Source organism: Coturnix japonica, chromosome 1 (assembly GCF_001577835.2).
Source record: "Coturnix japonica isolate 7356 chromosome 1, Coturnix japonica 2.1, whole genome shotgun sequence".
In the NCBI taxonomy this organism is placed as follows: Eukaryota; Metazoa; Chordata; class Aves; order Galliformes; family Phasianidae; genus Coturnix; species Coturnix japonica.
Window position 1 is genome coordinate 60,732,477 of NC_029516.1, and position 23,975 is coordinate 60,756,451.

The 23,975-nt window shown below is 38.5% G+C and overlaps 1 protein-coding gene across 14 annotated transcripts in view; it reads left to right on the top strand.

Annotated features, from left to right (window-relative positions):
• Positions 1 to 23,975, top strand: part of SOX5 (SRY-box transcription factor 5) — a 628,709-nt gene that overhangs the window by 579,282 nt on the left and 25,452 nt on the right. For 11 of the 14 annotated variants that reach the window (XM_015868603.2, XM_015868595.2, XM_015868586.2 and 8 more), the window contains 2 exons: positions 17,526 to 17,703; positions 22,483 to 22,655. In XM_015868603.2, coding sequence (XP_015724089.1) covers positions 17,526 to 17,703; positions 22,483 to 22,655 — 351 coding nt within the window. The remainder of the gene's footprint in view (positions 1 to 17,525; positions 17,704 to 22,482; positions 22,656 to 23,975) is intronic. The other 3 variants (XM_015868567.2, XM_015868577.2, XM_032446101.1) reach the window with 1 other exon arrangement.

A 23,975-nucleotide genomic window follows, 5' to 3' on the forward strand; every position in this document is an offset into this window, starting at 1 on the left:
ATGAATCACCCAACCAGGGCATGATCGCTGAGCCCAGGCTCCACTTGAACCGCCTTTTGGATGATTCTCCCCTTTCGACAAATAGCGTTTGGTTTGGAGGCAAAAGCCAAAAAGGGTTTTTTCTTTTTTCCCAAAGCAAAACCGCTGCCTTTTTTTCTGAACCTTCCTGGTCCGGTCCTGGTCCCCAACTACCAATACCTGAACCAGAAAGCTATCATCAATGGATTCCAAGAGCCTTCTGGAGCTCTTGCAGCTTGCCGTGTGGTTTTCCCAACAGATGTCCGGATGGTTGAAGTCCCCCACCAGGACAAGAGCCTGTGAGCTAGATGCCTCACGCATCTGGAGCAAGAAAGCCTCATCAGCAGCCTCCCCTTGATCAGGTGGCCTGTAGTATATCCCTAATACCAGCTGACCTTTATTAGTCCCACCTCTGACATTGTGGGTCAGCATCATAAAATACATGAAACAGGAGGCATTATTTTTGGAGAAGACGTCATACATTTGATACCTGGGACAAAATAATGGATAGGAGCCTTTGGATATGGGAATTCTACTTCAGATACACTGTAGGCTGTGTTATTAGGAAAAAATAAGCTGTGGGGAGCTGTTTGTGGATTTTCTTGTCCCAGTCAAAACTGGGGGTGAGATTGTACTTTCCAGTTTGAGCAAGAAATCTCTTGACTCAGGCTAAAAATACAAAGGAAAAAATATAAAAGTATCTGAAGGAAGAGAGAAGGAAAACAGCCATAAACCTGCCTAGTAATAAAAACATTCATCTGGATGATATTTCTGATTCTACTTCAAACAAATTGTTGACTTGAACTTCATTTTAGCTGACTACCCTAAGCAGCCCTATGATGGCACAGAATGTGAAAATTTGTCCTAGGGAGATGTTGGGGAAAATAATTAGACTCCGTTATGTACATAGTTACATCAGCTTGCTTGACATATTGAGCTATGACTATTGCACAGGTCTAGCTGATAAGTAGACACACAGATTTCTTGTATCTTTACGTTTCCCAGTCCTGATCACATTATTTTTCATGATTGAGCATGTTGCAGGAAAATATTTAATTTCATCTCTAGAAATAATAGCTACATTGCTGTTAAATGCAGAAGGATGACTGTGTTTCCTCTTTGTAAAACTTCCCTTTGTTTAATATTAGCAAATATTTTTGGAAACATAAACTAAATGTTCTGCCCAGCACTGTGAAGTATGTCAGCTACAAAGAGGACAACTGGTCTCTATAAAGATGATAGGTCATTGCTGTGTACAGATGATCAAATGGTGTCACTGCCTGTGCTAGATGGGGCTGAACTCTTTCTTGTCTACAAACAGGCAGAGAAATAAGAAGAACCTGTCTGAATCTTGCCCTTTGCACCTTGTGTACTATTGGCAATTACTGTCCTCTTTATCGGTTTAGGAGCTCAGTAGCTGCTGAGTGCCTATTTAAGCAGCTGGAAATTAAGGCATTTTTACTTTCAGTAAAGGGAGTACTGGGGTATTTTAGTGTGAAGAGCTAAGTTCTCATTAAAGTTTGTAAGATGCATTGTTCCTGCTGCAACATGGAGGCAACGTGAACAAAGGGTTTATCTGGCAGATTTTCAAGGCACTTGTGTTTCTGAGAATTCCTGGGCTGTTCGTAATTCTTTACATGCTGTTGATTAAAAATAAAAACCTCCTTATAAGTGAATCTATTAAGCTTTTCTGCACAAGAAGAGCAGTTAGTGCTGGAATATTATGTATCACTACATTCAAAACATTATTCAGTGCTTGTTTTTCTGAGTCCCATTGTCAGTCCATCCAACAGGTTAAAAGTAGCTGCAAGGTAATTAAGGAAAAGGTTATAGTATGGATGCAGTGATGCATAGGGAGCTGGGAACTGAGACCTCATCTGTGTAATATGTGCTACGCTACTTGTTGCTGTGCTGTTTCTTTAACATCAGTGCCCATTCTTAATGGAGAGCTTGTATCTAAATATCTCTTTACCTGGAAGACTTTTTCTTTTGCTGCCCATGCTTTTAATCCCATAAAAACAAAATGTAGAATTGATGACAGAATCTTTGAGACTATTCTTTTCTTTGCTCTCTTTCCTATATATGACATTCAGGCATAGAAACAATGACTTTAAACCATTTGCCAGAGCACAATGAAGTGATGTGTGTTAATGGAACTTCTTAAGATGCTCTTCTAAAGTAGCGAGAGTGCGTTCTGAACAATAAAAACAGCGTTAGTAGTGGTATCTAAAAAGCAGCGGCAGCAATAGTAGAGACTTGCAAAGAATTCTTTCTGCCCCCCACACACCCTACTTCCCTAAAAATAAATTAAGTACAAGGAGGGGCTTCTAGGATGCTTTCTTAGGTTAACTCTCCCCAGCTATATTTCCTGATACCATGTCTCTCTGGCGGGAGCCTGTTTCTCAAGCCGAGTTGCCAGGAAATCAGACCTCGGTCGGGCTCAGTTGGTGTTTTTTATAATGAAAACTCAGAAGAAAACAAAGAGAAAAGGGGTGGAGGGGGGGAGAAACACGCTCTGAAATCTGTTCTCTGTAAACAAAGGCAAGATATATGAATTAAGCAGTACCACAGCATTTCTGAAAGAGATCTTCAGAAATCAGAAGGGGATCAACGAAGATGTTAAGCAAAGTGTTAGTGACAGACCTGCAATGTGTGCTTCTTAGTAATTCATTCCTGTTTCTTGCTGCTAATGCCTTCCTTTACCTGCTGTGAATAAGGTGGAAAGTTGGGAGTGTAGGGCAGGTAGATTTTTTTCTTTTTTGATTAATGGTTCACAACAGTGGCTTAATGCTGAAGACTTAGCTATTGTACCATGCACTGTTACTTTCAGTCCTTAGTTCAGTTTCAGAATCCTTCAGTGTTCAGGAGTGCTGGGACCTGACATTTGGTTCTAGCTCTTTGTCTTATTCTGGAACTTAGATAGCTTTGTCTTTTGCCAAAGCCATATGACAGGCCTGCCCATCCTAGAACAAAACACTTGAGTGAGAAAGAGCAGTATTTTGTGAGGTTGGGGAGCTCCCAGATAAATATCACACATTTGAGATTTTTTAATGCCACCAAGTTAGCTGCTGCACTGATGTTCCTGGCTGGTCATGCCATCTAGCAGTGAAAGTGTTTAAGGAGAGTGTGGAATCTGGAGCTGCATAGTGAAAAAGAGAAAAGTTAGATTTTTCTGACTGCAGTGCTTTTGTTGAACATCCTCACATTTGGTAACTGGAAAATACTTAGAACAGGTTATTCCTGCTGTGGAAGGGGTACTAACCTTGAAGAGAAATATGTGAAGTTCAGCTTGGGAGGCAGCATTTGTTATTAACTCAAATTCTAATATGATTAGTCTAGCTTCTTCTAGAAGCCGCTTGCTTTGTCTGCAGAAGAGTCATTTGCTTCCATGTTATGTACTAAATTTGAAATTAATTCCTCTTTACACATTCAGGCAGAATGCAATTCAAGCTAGGCATTAAAGAAATACATTTTATGATACTGCTATACCCACTGCTGAATGATTACCATAGCTCTACAGCTAGTTTTTAAGCTGAAACATGTTAATCTGTAATCCCTGATAACAGTGGGTAGTTGAATAGAAGCAACGGTAGCAGCAGAATAGAGGAGTCCATTTTATTTTCAGAGGCAGTTTCTTATGGGTTAGTATTAGCTCTGGAGTGGTATGAAGTGCTGGGCAAATATTTCAGTGAAGCTTCCGAGAACAACATGTTTGTTCTACAAAGTTCATTTTGACTTGTTTAGTGTAAAATGAAATGGTGGGGAAAGGGGTTTCAGAGAAACTGTGTGTAAATCAGCAATTTAGAATGTACTCATTTCTCAGAGCAGTGTAACTACATGTTGTGATTTTATAACAGGTAGTTTCCTTGAAGTCCTAGCTCCTGGAGCCAGTGAATAAAAAGCTACAGGCTATCATGGGTGAAACTTAATCCATGTCAGAGGCTTCAAAAGCAGCTACCAAATAAAATGTTATCTGTGAGTTATTATTTAAATCAAGTGGCATTTGTTTGCAGTCTAAAGTCATAGAAGACTTCATGCTGTCAATTCTACGAAGTCATAACCATTTCTCAGCAACATTACACTTTCTACTATGGTATCTCCTGGTAATGGAGATGCTTTAGTAGTATCCAGAGAGAACATCTCAGATTGTCCAAGGAACATTAGAGGCAGGCAAACTGAGGCAACAAATATTGTGGATTTTGAGGTAATTTTATATGAGCTAATATATTAAAACAGTTATAATGTTTTTATCTCAGTCATGTGCTTTTATTCAATAATGGTGCCGAATGACAAATTCAAATGTGTACTTTTAGTACTAATGGATGAGTTTAGTTTCTGTTCAGTTGCTACATTTTTCCCTGCTGCTTTGAAAGGAAAGATAAGCTAATGCCATGACTGGCATATCTGGAAAAATATATATATTATTAGAAAAAAACGTCCTTGATAAAAGGATTGCTCAATGTCTTGATGTGCTGAGTGTATGAGAGAAAGACTTTGTCACTTAGGGGTCCGCTGCAGAGAAGGCTTTCCAATTTCCAATCATGATGCTACAGAAAGAATACACCTTGGAGTGTCTCATTAAGTTATTAGTGCTTCTTAAACTTTTCTGAGTGGATGTGCCAGCACCTGCTAGTACATTTAAAATAAGAGGCCATTTCTAAGAGCTGCGTGTGTATGGAGATGTAACACATGGATTTGTATGGGCTCTCAACTGACATGCCAGGCAGTGACATGTCACGTCATGAATCAGCCACATCGTGTTACGGGATTTCAGGCTAACAGAACGCAACAGGAGTTACGCAGTGACAAACACAACTCAATGTGACATATCCACAGGAAAACTGGCACAAAAAGCTTCTTAAAGTTGAGTTTCAGGGGTACATTTATTCCTCCAAAATGCTCCAGAGAAAACTAAGAGGCACTGTAGCAGAAAAGGGAGGCATACAGTGACAGAATTACTAAGGTCATTTTAATTCAGTGTCCAATTAGGAAGAAAACATACATATATGTAACTGTTCTGGAGAGTATTTTTTTATGTAAGATCCTTGTGAATTTCTTTCTTACCAAAGGTAGCTCTCTAAGGGCTGCAGTCATTCCAGGTCAGTGATTATTTTTATCCTGAACCATGCTAAGAGCTGTGCAGACTTTAGGTTACCACTGTAAGTTAATATATTTTGAATTTTGCTCTTGGTTGTCTCAGTAAATTTTGACCCCTTCTGGTCTAAACTCTGTTGTTGTTTGCGGCTCTGCTTGTGGATCGAAATGACCCCTTTTGTGTCTATTTCTAATAGTCTGAGTCTTCTTTGAAATAACCTTCCCCTTTCTGGATACACTTATCTTAGTCTAATGTCCACTGAAAACAGAGTCAGCAGTTAAAACTCTGGGATGAATTAATTCATCTCTGTTTGCTTTTTCATTCATTATAAATGTGTAGATAGACTACACTTTCAGTGTTCTCTGTAAAAGGCACAGACCTAATTTGGGGTCAGAGAAATGCAACACGTACATTTGGCTGAGAGATGCATGTCAAGTAGCATTTCATTTGTGTTATCAGAAGCTAAAATGGTGTCACGTGACTGTTTGACCACTACATTTTACATCTGGATTTACAGTCCTTAATTTCACAGCCCTGGTAATAAGAATTTCTCTACACAAAATGAGTCCCTCCAGTGAACTGCAACTCATAAGCAGGATGATGTGGTGTTGTAATACCTAGGAGAATCACCAATGTACCAAACAAGTAAAGTTTATTGGGGCTGGCTTGTGAAAAAAGATGACAACCAAAACATTTTGGACAGACTAAGTGAGAAAATTGCGCAGACATTCAGAGGCCTATGGACCAGAACAAACTGAACAGATACATTTTCTTCTGTGTTCATTGCAAAATGAACAAAATGTTCTAAGGGTGCCAGAAACCTGCTTTCATTTGTGAAGTCTCACAATATTTAGACCCTGGCTGGAGATGCTGAGTATATCTCTCTGGGGAATCCTCTGGTATCTGTTAAAATGTGAGCAAGCATTGGAGGCTTCTCCTGACATGAGTGGTTTAGAGCATACCCCTCCACTATCCCATTGTATCTTCACACAGTTGATGTAGGACCTTTGATGGCTTCATTCCGTCATCAGACCTGGTGAAGACTGGCTGGTGCTCTCAAGATAGAGATTAAGACTGCCCAGCATGCTTGCATGGGTACTGATCTTGTGTACGCTGACACGTGCACACACACCAAATTTTGAGGCTAAAAGGCTGTACAGGTGTGACATCTAGAATTTCATGGAGTTGCAGGATGTCTTGCTACAGCTTTCTCTGCACTATTGTTCTTCACTACCGAAAGATTACGGTTTAGAGCTGGGAAGAAGGATTCTCATGATAGTATCATTTGAGACTCACTTTGCAAATTGTTCTGGGCTCAAACAGAAGAAAATAAGGCTATATAAGTATATGTTGTTACTAATGAAGTGATAAAATTATACTAAGTATGTTATTGTTTTGTCTTGAACATAATTAACTGGTGATACACACGTTGACTCAGTGCTCTTAGGATTGGTGCCCGGAGTAAGTCAGAAAACATAGCAGCTTTAGTACTGGAGAAAAAAGAGCAGGGGGAAGGTCTTTTTTTTCCCCTCCCATTCTTTCCTCTGGATAAGATATAAAAACTGCCCAGAGCTGGCCCTGTTCAGAAATAGTGAATCAGCCCCTTGGAATTTTTTTATTTTTTTAAGATGTCAGCTTCCCTCTCATACACTTCTGTGAAGACAAAGAATGTCTTAATGTCTGTATTGAAGTTATCATTAAAATAAAAAGAGATCTGTAGACATCAGCTATAAATCATCTAGAAATAGCTTGTGGGTAACCTTTGACACAATTGAACCTACTTGAAATGAGCTAGGGCTGGATTCATTGCCTTCAGTGAAGCCAGTAGGTGGACTAAAGGTCTCCTCTCCCCCTCTCTCCCTCTCTCTTTCCATATCTCACTGTGTTAGCTTCTGGGAGGTGAATTTGTTCTGGCTGAGTGATGGAAATGCATGTGGATGTGTTCTTAAATAGACATTTGTTTTATGTCTGAAAAGAATAGGCCAATCTTAGCAGTGTGATGCTGGGGCTATTTGAAAGGTATTTTTTAAGGCAGTTGTCTTCTTTCAGCATCACAAAAACTATTTTAACCGATTGTTTAGGCTTGAGGAACAGCATGGAGTATCTATTGTGTAGAGATGCATGCATGTTCTACAGAATTAACAGGAAAATGGCTGATAAAAATCTGCTTAATTTTATATAATAGATTTTTGGCATTCCTGTGATCTGACTTCAAATCCATGCTGAGCTTCTACAGTATAACAGAAATACTAGTTTGCAGTTGTTAATTTTGATTTATAAGATGCTAGGTTTTAAAAGGAGCTGAAAGTGTTCAGCATCTCATGGGGACAAACTATGAGTCTTACTAATGAATCCAGCAATTAGTGGTTCATTGTGCCTGCCAGCAATTTGGCCCTGATATCGGACCTGATGGTGATTTCATTTTTGCTGGTGTGAATCAGGAATAGGATTTGAAGTCTGTTCACCAAGGGGGGCTCAGTACTTCTTCAGCACTGTTCTGCTTGTAATCTGCATTCAGTACTGACAGCAGCAAACAAACAGCAACAAAAAAAAGGAAGTACAATATATTTCACTTTTAATTATGATCATTAAGGTTGATTAATATGTTCGTTTGAATTACTATATAATATCAGTAGTACTCATTACATTCAAAGTGCTTGAAGTGGTAGCTTCCCCATGAAGTTACATAAACATATATATGATGTACGTCAATGCTGCTTATAAGAAACAGTTTTTCATAGTGAATGGATATATTTTTTTCCAATTGTATAAGTAGAGAATTGACACAAATGAGGTGGCCCTTTGCTTTCTGTAGCCATTTGCATGGGTGCAAACTAGTAACATTAGTATTTGGTAATACTTTTCAGTAATTTTTCAAAGGTATCAGTGATGAGAAAGTTTGTTGGAAAACCACAAGTTGAAGTGCAGTCCCTTTTGTTTCTTGTGCGTGACACAAATAAAGACGTGACCATGGCATAAGGAAAGGAATGACCTTTGCCAAGGTACTCAGAAGTAATTTAGCCCCACATATGCAGTTATGGGCAGGGTATAAATATTAAACAAAAAAAAAAAACACGTTATTTTTCTGAGAATGCAGTGCTGAATGATGGAGAACATATTTGCTTTGAACATTCCATACAGTATGTCAAACTCCGTCCTGTTTCTGTGACTGCTGATTAGGTTTCATCTTACCACTAAAAGGAGGTGAAATGAAAAAAATATCCAGCAAGACGGAGTTGTAAAATCATTTTGATTTTAGTGATCTGGGATGTTGTTAATAACATGCAACCATTACAGATGGATGAGTTTTATGTTGATAGTTTTCCATTGAAAAACTATGAGTTTGAAAAACAAATTGTCAGGCAGGTCATATCTACAGCTATAAAACATTTTTTGGCACTTTTCGTACAATTCCATTTATCTATAAATAAGTACAGTGCATTTTAACTTTGCACTACTTATTTGAAGTGCTGCATATGTTCCTGCCTCTTGGTGAGGTGTAGAGACCTACTCTATGTGAGATATCCAAAGTCAGAGGAAGCACAGGTGGTTTTTGAAAAGATTTTCTTAGACCAATGTTGGTTGTCCAAGCTGTTTGAAATCTCTTTTCTTTTAAGCTTTTTTACTTGTTTCTTCTAAAGTCTTCAGCAGCTGTGGGTTTTTGTTTTTTCCATTGTTTTGTTTTGTCTTTATTCCCCCTGAATCTTACAATTCATGCAGCATTTTTGCTTCTCCTGTCAAACCACAGCAGGAAGAGGGGGCTGTTGCTAATTTGTTTTGATATGGTACACTTTGGTCTGTATTCTTTTTGAAATTAATTCCTTTTGCAGGTGTGGGGTTAGAGGTGGTGGTGTGCTCCCAGCGAAGGTGTCATCCACCACAGAGAGGAGGTGGGAGGCTTTGATCAGTGTGGCTTCTGTTTTCTTGTTGTTCATTTAAAATGTACCAGTTTGTAATGCTGTTTGGCTTTGCAGATCCTTGTTTTATTTCCTTCCAAGTCCTTCCCTGTCCTTTCAGGTTTTGTTGTTTTCATTGCTGTTCATTCTGCTTAACATTTACTGGGGATTATTTACTGGAAGGTGATGACTCCAAGTTCAATTTCAGCAGCAAACAAAATCCTGTCTAATGTCTATCTCCACAGCTTTTTTTTATGGGAAGGTTTGGGCATTATTAAGGACAACACATGTTGAGGCTTCTGGGTTTTATAGGGACAGAATTCTGTAACAAGGACTTAAAAAAAATAAAAATCAAATCAAAGCATGTCTATGAGCACAAGGGAACAATCTCGACACAAGATTGCTCCATGTTGTTTCAATTCCTCTCCCCAAGTCAGCTGTATGTTCCAAGTGTGTCTCCTGGCCTTCTCCAAATGAGGCAATCCTGTCTGTCCCCGGGCCAGCAAAGGCATCATGCTTCAGGGCATGGACCACTTCAGTTTCTACCCAGCATGAGTTCACCAATACGTGCCACAGATCAAATTATCTGACCGCTATTTACTTCATTTGAAGCACATGGATGTTTTTCAGTGATTCAATACAGTATCCAAACAAAACAAACAAACAAAAAAGTGGAACACCAAGCGTTGGTCAGAATGAGAGTGGCAATTGCTCTGTTCTTATGACTCAGCTGTTTGCACACCATGTGAGATTAGGCAAATTAATTTGCCACTTTGTGCCTTATTCTTCCTATTTGTAAAATAAGGCAGAGGCTGTCAGAGTAATTATGAACTTTAATTAATTAATATTCCTTTCAAGCACTGAAGCAGTGATTTTTTTATTATTATTTCATTTATTTATCTATCTATCTATCTATCTATCTATCTATCTATCTATCTATTTATTTATTTATTGAACTTGACTACTTGCCATGTATTGCAATGGGGGTAGTTTGAAAGAATCACTCTTTCTAGTGAGAAACTTTCTCTTGTCCACTACAACTTATTGATCCTCTCTAGTGGTTTTTACTATTGGTAAAGTAATGTACTAAAGTTGTGTCTGCATCATTCCCTGCTGGCCTGTGTCAGGGTCACCCTTTATGCTTAGAGGCTGACTTAAGCCAAATTAGGCTGCTTCATTTATAGCATTGTACCAAATAAATAGGTACAGCAGTGACGCAAGAAATCCAGCTGAACAATATTTATTAGAAACAAAAAGCTAGAAGAATGCAAATGTGTACATAAGTATGGACCAATAAAATTCCAAGTGGCTATTCTATCTCTACGTTGACTCCTGTATCTTTAGGAACTACAGACCCTTCTCCTTTCAAGCTTTACATGGCAGGATTTGCTCAAAATGAGCTTTGCTGAAGGATTTTTTTATGGTTTGGTTTGGTTTTTGGGTTGTTTTGTTTATTTCTTTTTTTGTTTGTAAATGAGGATACTGAGTTAAATTTTCACTCAGAGATTCAGAAAAAGATGGAGGGTTTCCTTATGAGATGCAAGCAAGTGCTGAAAGCCATTTGTTCCTGTAGTTTTGTTTTGTGCTGTACTGAAAATCCTTGCACTGGGTCCTGAGAAACACTTACTTCAGCTTGTTTTGATCTAGCTGAAGAAAAGTGCCCAAGCAGCAGAATAATGGCAAAAGGAGTATATCAGTTAGTTTTGTATGGATTAAAAATGATGTTTGAATTTTGGCTCTGTTTTGGGATAAGAAATCGTAAGTCAGGTTTCTCTTAGAGATCAGTGTAAGTGAAAACTCACGATCAAACAAAAATAGCCTAGAAATCTCATACCAACCACTTTTCTCCAACACATTGTGCTATTTGTCTGTGGAGATTACAGGGAAACTTCGCAAGGATGGTGGGCGTTTTGGCAATCCAAAGCCAGCCAGAAGCTGCAAGTATGGTCTGGAGGATGCATCTCTGAGGATTTTAGAAACTAAATGAATGAGTTTTGAGTAAACACACACAAGTCTGCTCATTTTGCTAAATTCTGTGCCCTGATGCATTCTGTTGGCCAAACAGCCTGTCTTGAACCCAAGGAGCCCCCCAGAGAACTAGGCCTCATTGCAACACTTGCCTTTCCTGAGAAGTTTTTAGAGTTGCTTTTAGAGTTCTGTGTGCGCAGACCTGTCTGTCCAGATGGTACAGTCTTCTGATTGCGTTGGGTTGTAGAGTTTGAGGAGGATTTAGCTCCCTCCACAGACCTGGGTTTTAGGCTTCTCTACATCTACAACAGCACATACTCTTCCATGCCTGAGCTAGCTGGATGACTGAAGTGATCCTAGGCTTGCTGGCATTTGGCCTTCAGTTATTTCTGCACCTGTATTCTGTGTTTCAGAGAATAGTGATACTACAAAATAATTGCTTTACCTCCTAAGTTGTGAAGAGGAGAGGGAGGCATGCAGCTCTTACAGCCTTCTATCTGTAGAGCCAGGTCATTTTGCATGTTCCTTTTTTGTTTTTCCAGAGGCTGTTTGTGAATCCTGTGTACAGTTTCTGGGAACAGTGGTACCAAATACAAAGGGAAAACCACCCAACATCTCTCATTTGATTGTGACAACATGTGGACTAGACAAAATTGAATGTTGAGGTTTCCAGGGCAGCAAATTAGTCTGTAGCTACAGACTTCCCTCCTGGCAAGGAGTAAGTAAAGAAAAAAAAGGAAAAATGGAAGGGGAAGAAGTTAAGGATCTTTCTGAGAGGACCAAGTCCCCGGACATTATCCTGACTGGTGTTACAGAACACAAGTTTGTGTTCTCAAACGTCTTTGGCCCATGAGCAGCAGTGGAGGCTGTGTGTGAATACTGTAATGTACAAATCTGCATTTGGGAGTAATTTATTTCTTGAGTAGTCCCGTAAAAGAAGCAGCTCAGAGAACAAAAACAAAGTTTATCATAAATGCAAGGCAGCTCAGCTCCTCCATTTGATTTGAGTCCTATGAGTACTATTCCAGCAATATCAGTAAAGAGTGAGAGGACTAAGTGTGGCTGGGTAACATGTGCTAAGTCCAGGAAGTGCCCAGCTTTTGAGAGCAACACGTTAAGGGAAAGATACTCAGCAAAGCAATATCATAAAAAACCTGCTTTGTGTAAAGACAGAAATCCAGGCTGAGATGTTTCTGCCACTGTTATGGAACAAAAGACCTGTGCACTTTGGAGTAGCATGAAGGAGGGAGACAGTTATTTCTAATATTTGCCTTTGGTTTAACCTTTGGTGCCTTTTCCTTTCTGTAAAGTCTGGTTGTACCTTCTACGTTTGATGCAAAAACTCCTGGTCAAGAGATACTGTAAGATAAAGTGAATTTTCTGAAGAGTAATTATTTTTGTTTTATCATAATGTAATGACTGATATGCCTGTTTATTTGCTTGCATCTCTTTCTTTCTGGGTAGTTAGAGAAATTTCCACCTTTGCAGGAAGGGACACATTATTCTTAATCAAAACTTGAGAATGTGGCAGGAGGAGGTACAGCTGCAGATGAGCATTATTTAATTCACCCATCCTGTCATGTGAACATCCCTGCTTAATTTAATACAATTATTTCATCAGTGAGGATAATATCAGCAGCATGGCTCATTTATACAACACGTTTCACAACTGCTGCTACCTCTCGTCTTCTTATCATCACTACTGATAATTTCACCATGAGTGGCTTCAGAGGAAGGGGAGGGGATGTGAAGAAAGATGCCAGTGTCTTTGTCTGAGTGTGTGGACAACTATAGTCTAGCAGGGACAGCAATGCTGAAGGATTTTATTTGCTTATATGCTGTTGCACCTCTGTTTCTGATACATGTTGGTTAGAGGTTTCTATGGATGAGCAAGAGACGGAATGGATAAACCACTTGTGAGCTGCCTACTTCAGTGTGCAACAGCAACATCATTGTCTTCTGCCCCAGCCATGCCAGTGAGTGCTCTGCATTTTGTGTTTCTATTGAAATGAACATCTCCAAGAAACAGAAGCAAGGTTGTGGAAAGAGACAGTAGACTTTTTTTTTAGAACCCCCTTCTCCAGCTCCTTATTTGGCTGTGATTTGTACTATCAAGGTCATTTAAATAGGCAGTAAGATGTGGTAAATGTGTTCCCTGAGGTCAGGAAAAGCCTCTTTATTAGACCATACTAGACTGTGCTTATGCCAGGTCATTTATGCACATCTGTATTGACAGTCAGATGATACACAGAATATTCTGTTATTTTGTAATAAACTGGCATCCTGGGCCTTCAGTGTGTGCCACAGTGGAATACAGCACTTGGATTTAAATTCCAGTACAATAATTCACTAACTGTGTTTTTAATAGTATTCTAATCATTAAAATATGTGAAAAGAAGTGAGATTATAAAATTCAAATGAATCATCTGAGTTTTTCCTCCCAACACACCTTCTTTTCTTTCTCTGAGACTGATTCATTCATCTGGGCTATTGGCCTTCTGTTCAGTTCTTGGTGTTAAAATAGTGCAATTTTTAATAAATGATTTAGAGACATTCTCAGTATCAGATTTCATCCCCTTCTTAATGTATTCAGATATATACTATTTTTTTTTAATCTTAGGAGGTAGTAAATAGAGACAGATTAACTGAAACATTAAAAAAGACACCAGTTCAGCCAACTATCTGTAGCACTGATGCAGACGCTACTCACCAGCAGTATTTCTGCTTAAACCTTGCTTGTTAGACACTTTTGGAATTTCTGATGCCTAATTCTTAAATATGAAGTCCTGAAGTTACACAAATCCAAGCTGAATAAAGCAAAAAAATCCAGCTTTTGAATGTTCTGTATGTCCCTCAAATTTTAATGTAGATGAAGAGTTTTTCTTTCCTCTTATTTCTGGAATAAAAACCCAGATCAAGTCAAGGATCTAATGTTCCCTGAGCTCTGAAATTTTGGTTAAAGACAGCCTTTTAATCCTGGAAAGCAAACCACCAGCTTGTACTAAACTTGCAGCTGTCCTGACACTGCTGCGATACAGGGGATGAGAATCTCTTACCAGCAGTTTCTTCCTGTTGTGGCTTCTTCACATTACTAGCCCTCCATTATGTGTTTTTGCTTATGCTTTATTCTCCACATTTATTTTGTGCGCCTGTGTGTGTTTTGTTTTGCTTGACAAATACGCTACTTTAAAGGATCTATTTCATTGTCTTTTGTTGAGGTCATATTCTACTTTCATCATATCTGTTTTTATATTATTACAAGACTTTTAATGTCCTCTGCTCTAAGTATTAATCATTTTGGCTGATACGTAAACAAGTCTTTTGACTTTGTCTAACTCTAAATAATGCCAGCTTGAAAAAAAAACTCATCAGTGGCATGGAAGAAAATGGCAGGGATCAATCAGTGCCAAGCTTTCTTTAATAAAAACTAAGTGCAGCAGGTAGTTCTAGGTTCTGTGATCTCTCTGTATAATATGGAATCTTCCAAGTCTTTAAAGATACAGTCTACCTGAAGTGAATATGCTACATCTATTTCTCAGTGTTGTTGTTACTCTTTCTTGCCCTAGCTGTCTTTGTGCTACAACTGTATGCAGCCTTGACACAACAGAGAGTGAAGCCTGCTAATCTGTAATGTGACAGAATGTTAACTGGAAGATTTTGTAGTCAAACACAGTTCTTCTCTGGGTTATTCAGGTGCAAATCAAGAATGAAGATGATGCGGTGCTGGTTTAAACTGGAAGAGCAGAGAATAGGATCTCATCCAAAGAATTCTGAATTTGTGTCTATTGACAGGATAAAGAGTAAAAGGCCTCTCTGAGTACAGAAGTGAAGATCCTAACAGTCAGCTTCACATTTAACACCATTCTGTACTATTACCCATTATCTCTCAAATATTTTTCAGTCTCCTATGGAATAAACTGTTCCACTGTGGTAGAGACGTAAGTTATGATCAGTTCAAGATGCAACACAGGATTTCTAAACTCTCTGAATAAATTTTTAATATATTTGAGTATATATTTTGAGTTCCAGTGAGGATTTCAAAATGCTCTTAGAAGTAAAATTATTATGAAGAACAAACAGTGAAGTAATATGATTTTGTAAATAGAGATAATATCAGAAACTTGTTTCCTTTTTCTCTTATATGAGAAGCAAGCTTCTGTGACCTCTGATTAACTTACCATTAGCCTGAACACACAATGAAAGTGAATGAAGGGGCAATTTGGAATGACATTTATCAGCTCTGGAACTGTCGGCTTCTATTATTTCCACAAGGCCTTATACTTCTTGGCTCCAGAGAAGCTGTGCTGACTTGAATGAAGAAGAGCATTCTTACTACCAAGAATAGTACAGCAAAGATAGCTTCATTGCTGGGTGCCTGTGATGGAGAAAATGCCTCCCCCCATTTCTAACTTGCAAGACTTTGTTTCACACCAGGCTAAAAGAGTGGAAGAGAAGAACTGAGGAAGGAGAGAGGGAATGGGATACGAGAAGGAAATAAATTTAATAGGAACAGAATAGCCCAGGGATTTAGTAAAGGATGGGACTGAAAAAAATGTCCTAGTACAAGGATGCAGATTGGAATCCAGGATGACTTGGTAGTGAGAGTCCTTGACATCCTTGTCCTTGTTGTCCTGCAGGAACTGAAGTGGTGTTCTCAGCCAGATTTTCTGTCACCAGAGTGTGCGCTGCAGCTTTTACTGCCATATCTGAAACTAATCAGCCCCTTTTGTTGACACTTGCAATAGAGGTCGGGAGTTGAATATACATGGAAAATAATGCCTCTTGAATTGGCCTACAACAAGTTTGTAGGCAGGTTTGCATTGTTTCTGATACTGTCTTCTAAACTGATGACTTTGATCTTCAGGTCACTGTGTTTGTTGGTTCACTGGTTAGCTTGAACTTAGGCTTCATACAGCTGTCTCAGTTTTGGCTTCATAGTTGCACTGTTGTAGGATTTTTTAAATTGAAATCAATGGAACAGCAGAGCAAGTCTACTTCAATTTAACGTATGTTAATTTATTTAATTCTAATACAGATGAACTTGTATTTCTGTAAGGGAATTTGTACCTTCTTAGAGTGTAAAATACTGATTGATCTAGGCAGCATTTTAAACCCAGTGACTGAAGTCTCCTGGAAGAATAACAGAAATAGTCAATCACAAAAGTGTCTAGCTCAGAACTTGCTTATTTAAGATAATTGAAAAGTTATATCATGGTACTTTGCAAAATTGTCTTGTGTTTGGAGTCATACATCTACATCATACTAACACATGTGGCAGCTAAGTATAAAATTCCTTCTTTACAGCAGCACACCACCTTCTGTGGAAAAGAGTCAGTGCTATATGATAATGGTTACAGATACCTTAACAGTAGCAGTAAAACCCTCAAAAGTTATGAGTCTAATTCTCATCAGTGTTGACTTACTGTAACTCAGGAATAATTCTTTAACAGGGAATGCACTTAGAACTTACAGAAATAAGAATCAACTTACCCAGTGCCTTGAGATGAAACAGCTCTGTATGTTGTAGCACTTTAGCTAAGGGGTGGTTTTCCTAAGTTACATGGGCAGAGGAAAGCTAAACTAATACATGATGGTTGGATCTAATACTACATACATTATTTCTGGCTATTTAAAGACACTTAAAATCATTTCTGAAGTATCACCTTTGCTGAAAAAGAAAAAAAAAATAAATCTCCCTTGCCTGTTTTGTTTTTTTTTTTCCTTGCTATTATGTATTATGGTCAAATTAAAACATGCTCTTGGATTTTAAAGTGCTTTGCAGCAGTGTCTGTTACTACATGTAATCAAGCTAGGTTTAGGAATAATTCTAGTTATCCTTCAAAAAATGTCCCCTAAACTTTCTATTTTTGCATTGTAATGATTAATGAAATCTTAAAGCCCAGCTCAAGAAAATGTGAGAAAATCTAGGGGTTTATGCAAAACCATCCAGTTTATTATTTCAAATTTTGTTGGAAGGAATGGTGGGATATTCTTGTTCTCCTGTTGTAGCAAAAAAGAAATGTATGTTTCCTGTGATGCTTTTGTACCTGCAGTTATAAGCCTGGAAAATTCAGAGGAAAGCACAAAGAAACAAAAAACAACACCAAAACCACCAAAATAACAATACCCAATTAGTCAAATGGGTTTGCCCGGTTTGGATTATAGTGGTTGGATTTTAAGTGAGAATTCTCTCCATCCACATCAAGTTTACAACAACAACATAATAAAGTCTAACTGTAAAAATACTCTTTGTTTTCATCGTGGAAGCATATGTCTTGTTAATGTGAATAATTTCTTCAGGGACAATTGCTACATGAAAAGTGCAAATGGAGAGTGTTCTCTGATTGTATAATGCTCATTTTCCAGTCCATCAGTCATTTCAGTTCCAAACAGGGATGACAAGATGGTATCACATGTGATCTTAATATATATCATATAAATACAGGTTTAGAGGTATATATGAGCTGAAAAAAACCTGTTTTTGCTTAGATGGTGGTATGCCAACAGCAGTTTATTGATAATGTTCTTTGATTTTCTGCTTATCGTAGGACGAAGTGGCCCAGCCTCTGAACCTTTCAGCCAAACCCAAGACATCTGATGGCAAGTCTCCCACGTCACCCACCTCTCCTCATATGCCAACTCTGAGAATAAATAGCGGGGCCAGTTCACTAAAATCCTCTGTTCCAGCAACATTAGCTAGTCCTTCGACCAGAGCTAACACAATAGGTAAGATCCCTTTCACTTGACCCTCTTCAAAAGTTAATAGGTGCTGTTCAAAACTGGGCATTTATCAGACAGCGGTGTATGAGATGTCAGAGGCTGACCATAACACTGCATTTATTGATGTCAATAAACAAACTGTCATGGACTTACTATTTCAGAAAGAGTATGTTAACTTTTACAGACTCAGAGAACAAAGGCCTGTGTTATTTCAGATACTGCTTTATCAATAACAGTCAATAAATGCTGTTTGTTTAACTGCATGCACTAAAAATAGACACCTGCCTAATGGCAGGCATTAAAGATACAAGATTTTCTACTGTGTCAGCTAAAAAAAAAAAAAAAAAAAAAAGCAGATGATGAATTTTAAAAAAAATCCCTTTAAGTTAAAAATCTACACATGCAAATATATCTTTGAAAAAAATCAAGTTTAGTGTTTAGTTCACTAAAAAGCTGCATAGAGCATTATCTTATCTTAGTCTCATTAGCAACACAATTACTGGGTTCATTCAAAAAACCACAAATTTGATATTGTATCTTTAGAACAGTCTTACTGACTGCTTTTAACATGGAGGCAGAAAATAGTGTTAATTTTTCTTTCATTCAAAATTAGGTCTTTGGCAAAGGACCATCTAGATAAAAATGGCCTTAGTGGTGAATTTACAAGTCCAGTGTGTCAAAGGGATTTCTCTTTGTGTGTGTGTGAGTAATATATGTAAGCACCTTATTCTTCAGCCTTCTAACTAAAACATTATATTCCAAGAAGTGGTTTAATGTAACATGAACTAAGATCTCAGTGTATAAATCAAGTTGTGTTTAGGCAATTGAGGAAGATTGTTGTAGCTTAATTTACAGAAATGTGAAACATCCCTAGTTGACCATTTTCAGAGATGGCACAGAGAACAAAAGGAACCATAGGCCAGACCAATGAGAAACAACTCCTGTGATACACCAGCACTGTGTAGCGAAACCATTTTGCATCTCGATGGGTTTCTCCCTAAGCTCCCTGTAGTCTGTATTCTACCTCATTAGATACCAGGAAGACACATACTTACATCCAGTGTTGAAAACAGATCTAGCTCTCACTGCATTACCCTTCCACTGTGCATATACAATTATTGCTAATGTTGATGAGGGTTACAAATATCAGACAGTAAATATGCTTCTATGTTCTACAGCAAAGAAGATAACTTTATTTAGTATGACAAGTTAAAATTGTGTAAATATTTCATAAGTATCCCACTGTTAATTATTAATGCATATATTATTCTTATTAGCCTTTCACTGCTTAACATTGTTAGTTAATAATGTATTTCATCTTTAATTTGGTTGACCCTACTAATCTCCATGTACAGTTCCCCAAATCACAGTTTTTTCACATTGAATTTTTTGTCCTAGGTAGAGTGACCATCACATTTAGATATGGTATCAAGCACCTAACCTGCATCTCAGTGGCACCTCTTGTTCTCTCCTTTCCAATCTTTTTTCCCTACACACCTGATATTTTTCGTAGGTTTGAGACCCCTGCAATTTACTTCTTTTAACAAAATGCGGATTTTGAAATGCTGTACCTATAATGAGTGATAATGTAATTGGATAAAAGCTGTGAGGATGAATGGAGCTTTAAAGGTCATTCTTGTAAGAAGAATTAATGTGTTATACCATTAATAAACCATGGAAAACTGTGGAGCAAAAGATAACATACTTAAGTTATTGTTAATGACATAGAGTTCACTGCTGTATATCTCCAAGCTACAAATATAGAAAGTGACTTTTTGAGGTTGCTGAGCAGTATAACTATGCATACTGTATATATAAGATAAGCAGTCTTTAACTGTGGTGCAGGAGCTGGACAGCACAGCCTGCAACTAACACAAATCTATCCTTTATGGAGAACTACAAGAGGAAAGAGCTTGTGAACACTTTATGAGTCATTTCATGCGAACTGGTAGGTTAGGTGCAACCAAATGGTAATGCTCATTACCATATTAAAATCATTTGGTGATGTTAGAAAAAGGAGCTATGCAAAAAAACACAAAGACAAAACAAAAGAACTTGATAGCATTTTAACAAAGGAACTAAGAGAGGCTAGTATACTTTTTTACCTTGAGAGATAGGCTTTTCCTGGCAAGGTCTTTGGGAAGCATGTAGTCATTTGCCAGAGAGTTACTTCCTCCATTTGAATGATCAGGGCTGTCAGTGCAAGGAACAAGCTGTTTGATGTGGATGTGCATGGCCCACCTTGCTGAGGTGTAGCTGAGCTGGCACCTTTCACTGCACCAGCAGTGCTTAGGCTGCTTGGTTCCAGTGTCATGAAGAAATAGTCAGGTTTGTTAAGTTGCGTCTTGGGCACATAAACTTACAGCCTCCTGTGGCTGAGAGTATAGCTACACTTGGGCATACAGATACATAATCATTTTCTAGAGCTCTCCTTATAGCATATAAATTATGCTACAGACTGAGCAGTCACAAATGTCATGGCTTCATGTATGACTTTAAATCCAAGCATTTCTTTCTGGGAATAGGCATATGTCCGTGTACTAAAAACAGAAACAACTTCTCTCTGCCCTTTGCCATTATGTTCAACATCTCTATGTTAGTTTGGCAATCCTTGCAACTAAATGCATTTTATGTGATGCGGTTCCCCTCTCTGTCAATAATTCACCACCTACCCTAAACAACAATAATTTACATTCAACTCGCTTCTATATTAATCATTTCCCTGCACACCAGCATCTTGGCAGCTACTGAAAAACATAAGGAGTGCTTGCTTTTATTCACTATCATGTGCCAAACTGTCTCAAAGATAGCAGTATTCAGGAAAAGCCAAATAGTCTGGAGGAGGGCATGAATTCCAGTTCCTAGGCAAATTCAGCTCTTACAGATTGAAAGTATTATACCTAGCCTAATCAAGAGCAGAAGCAGAAGCAATGCTACTGTTTGTTTGTTTGTTTGCTTGCTTTCTAATTTATTCTGACTACATGCAAGCTTCATCAGTAACAGATGCAAAGAGGGGAAGAAACCAAGCAAGTTCTTAAAATGGAGGTGAAAAAAAAAATCAACCAGTAGCACTGTGGTGGTGCAGTCTGTATGATTTCTTATGCTGGGAAAGATGGAATTACTGGAATTCTGTTGGCTTGGAATTGCTGACCAGGAACATCTGATAAAAGCAGCGTGGATTGAGTTATTTCATATAAAAATCTCAAGATTTGGGGTAGTCAGCCAGAGCTATCTATTAGTACAATTAGCGACAATCAGCACAGAAACTTTTTTTCCCAGTGTTTGCCCAGAAGACCAGTCCCATTGTGTCTGTAATCTAAAACACCAACAATCAAACCCAAAACCAAAATTAAATCCTCCTAGCAGCACAGCACTGAACTAATCTGACATCAGCTTCTTCCCCTGAAATGTTGTAAGCAGCAAGACAATGTCCTACGTTTTTTGGCAATTGGTGGATCAGATAGAAGAGTCTCGCAATACAACAAGGATGTGTAATCTGACATGATTAGACAAGGCTCTTTAGGAACAGAACATTCATAATTGAGACAAAGAAAGAGTATTAATAACACTTTCCTAACACGGCAGTTAGCCATTTTATATTTCCTTTCTTTAATCTTAGTGTTTTTCAACAAATCATGGGATTTAATAGCGTGTTTTGGCAGATTAGAGGATTTATGGCCCAGATGTTTTTTGTTCTAAAAATGGATTAGGGTGTAAAGTTTGCTGGAATCCATGGAACATGTTGAGGCAAGCCGGTCATTTTGTGTGTGATTAGTGCCTGCCTTCTGTCTCACAGTCCCTCCATCTGTCACAATTCACCAATGGATCTGGTTAGATTTAGCCTCATGTCACAAACAGAAGTCCCTTTTCTGGGCAATTTCATATTACAGATTCATTTTATGCCATTTTTATGCCCTAGTTAAAAGACAGAAAAAAGTGTGTGTGCATATGCGTATATATGGAGAGGGGGAGGGAGATGGGTAGATATTAGCCTCTCCTTTAATGTTGGAAAAATAGACTGGAGCTTGGAGTCTCCCATCAGTATTCTATCCTGCAAATCACATGCAGATCATAATAAGTATAATCTACAGTATGCCAAAGAAAAAAAAATGACAAAGTGTCACATTTAAAATTAAATAGTATTAGCTATGCCTGTGATGCTTGTAACATTTGAAAAGGAAATAATTCCATGACTACAAAGGCTAAGCCCTGGGCTGCGAATTTGCAGCAAAACAGTGGACATTTGACCTGCTATTAGGGGCATGAATGGGAGTGTGAATGCAGGCCCGTGTGGCTGTGGGTTCTTGCACTGTGCTGACTGACAGGTGGTGGTGGGGAGCAGGCAGGGGATGAGGCTTCTCTTCCCAGCCATTATGTGTGTCATATCTATAGCAAACCACCGCCACCTGTGGTTTATTTTAATGTATTCACAAGTTTTAAGACAGGGAAGAATGAAACGGTCTATTTTTGAGAGTTTGGCATTGCTGGCATGATCAAAGCTTCCCTTAACTCCTATCTGGTTACATCCTGCTGCGTGCAAACTGTGGGGCTAACCTCTGCAATATTGAAACTAATGGGATCAAATGTCGGGACGGTGATTCTGTCACTGATCTTCCTCATGCTTTATATCCAGGTGGCTCTACCTAACAGTAATAGAATTACAAGGCATAGACAGGCAGGTTTATAGACAGTGCGTTTTAACTCTTTCTCATGAATAATATAAAAATATTGATGAATTCCATCGATGAAAGCTAAAGTATTTTCTTGTAACTTTCTTTTTTTAAGATATCCTTTCTTCTATCACGTCGTCAGGTTATTTAAATGACCATGATGCTGTTACCAAGGCAATCCAGGAGGCTCGGCAGATGAAGGAGCAACTTCGGAGGGAACAACAGGTGCTGGACGGGAAGGTGGCTGTTGTGAATAGTCTGGGTCTTAATAACTGCAGGACAGAAAAGGTCAGTGGCTGTGACTGCTTCTGCAAATCCCCAGTGGTTGCATGTGCCTCTACTTACATAGTTCCTTCCTCCGTTTTTCCCTCTTTTTATTTGATGTATTTTCTTCTTCCCATTTTTTAAACAAAATAGTTGATGCTTTCAAAATAGTGATAGGCAAAATGAAAACCACAGCCAAATGCTGACATGAGAGAAAGACCCGGAGAGACATAGGGGAGAGGGAGGAGGCAGCAGAGATGAAAACTTTGGAGGCCACTAATTCGCTGATCCAGACTGTCAGCATGCATTATGAGAAGGTGATCTTGAAAATCTCTGGGCCTAAGTGGAAATCTTGCTTTATGGAAATGCTTACATGTGTTTGTGAGATGAGCTGGATTTGAAAATATTCAAGCTTCTTTAGGAGCATAAGCTTTGCTGATAGTCAGGCTCAGCTTCTGGGTATTTAGCCTTGTGAAGTTGTCATGTATGATATTTTGTGACCATTGCAATGTAGCACTGTCATGTCATGTTAGTTGACTTAACAGAATTGAAAACATGGAGAATTGACAACATGAACTGCACCAAATATTTTCAGTGAAATGTAGAAGCAGTGGAATGTATGGTCCTGTGAAGTCGTGCTGTAACAACACAGCAGCAAAGTGAATACTTGTAGAAAACTTCTATGTGCTGTGACTGTGGAGTATGCTGAAGAGTTTTTGATTTCCTGCATTTCTCTGGAAGTACTTGACATCTTTGCATGCACTGTCCAGGCTTGTGGAGGGTAACTAATTAGATAGTACTTGCTGCCACGTCCGTAGAAGGCTGTCCTTACAATGCTGCCACATGAGATTTAAATGTAGCTCAGCTCCTACGTGTGTCACAACATCATATGCATAGCAACACTTTTTCCTTAGTTTTCCCTTTTTCCCCTGTAGTGTTTTCTGAGATGGCATAGCCATTATTGTGCTATATAGCTAAGATGTCTGTAGCTGCATTTGGTACAAACTGAATTTTGCTGAAACCTCTACTAGTGGCTTTTCACTATAAGGCCTCATGTGAATCACTGAGATGCACAGAAAAAAAGAATTAATTTAAATGATCAGCTATTCAGCAGAAACCTAAAAGTCAGTCATCCTGGGAAGCTTGTGAGTCAAACAATATTGTCCAGAATTAGCAGATTGCTAATTTGGATAGCTTTCCATTTTCCATGGATTTAGATGGAGTTCAATCAATAAGCTCTGAGAAGCAAGCAGTGTGGGTAATGAATTTTAAATGTACATGTGTATCTCTCACTACTGTACTTTTTTCATCAGCCTATGCTGGGTGTAAGTGATGTAGAAATAA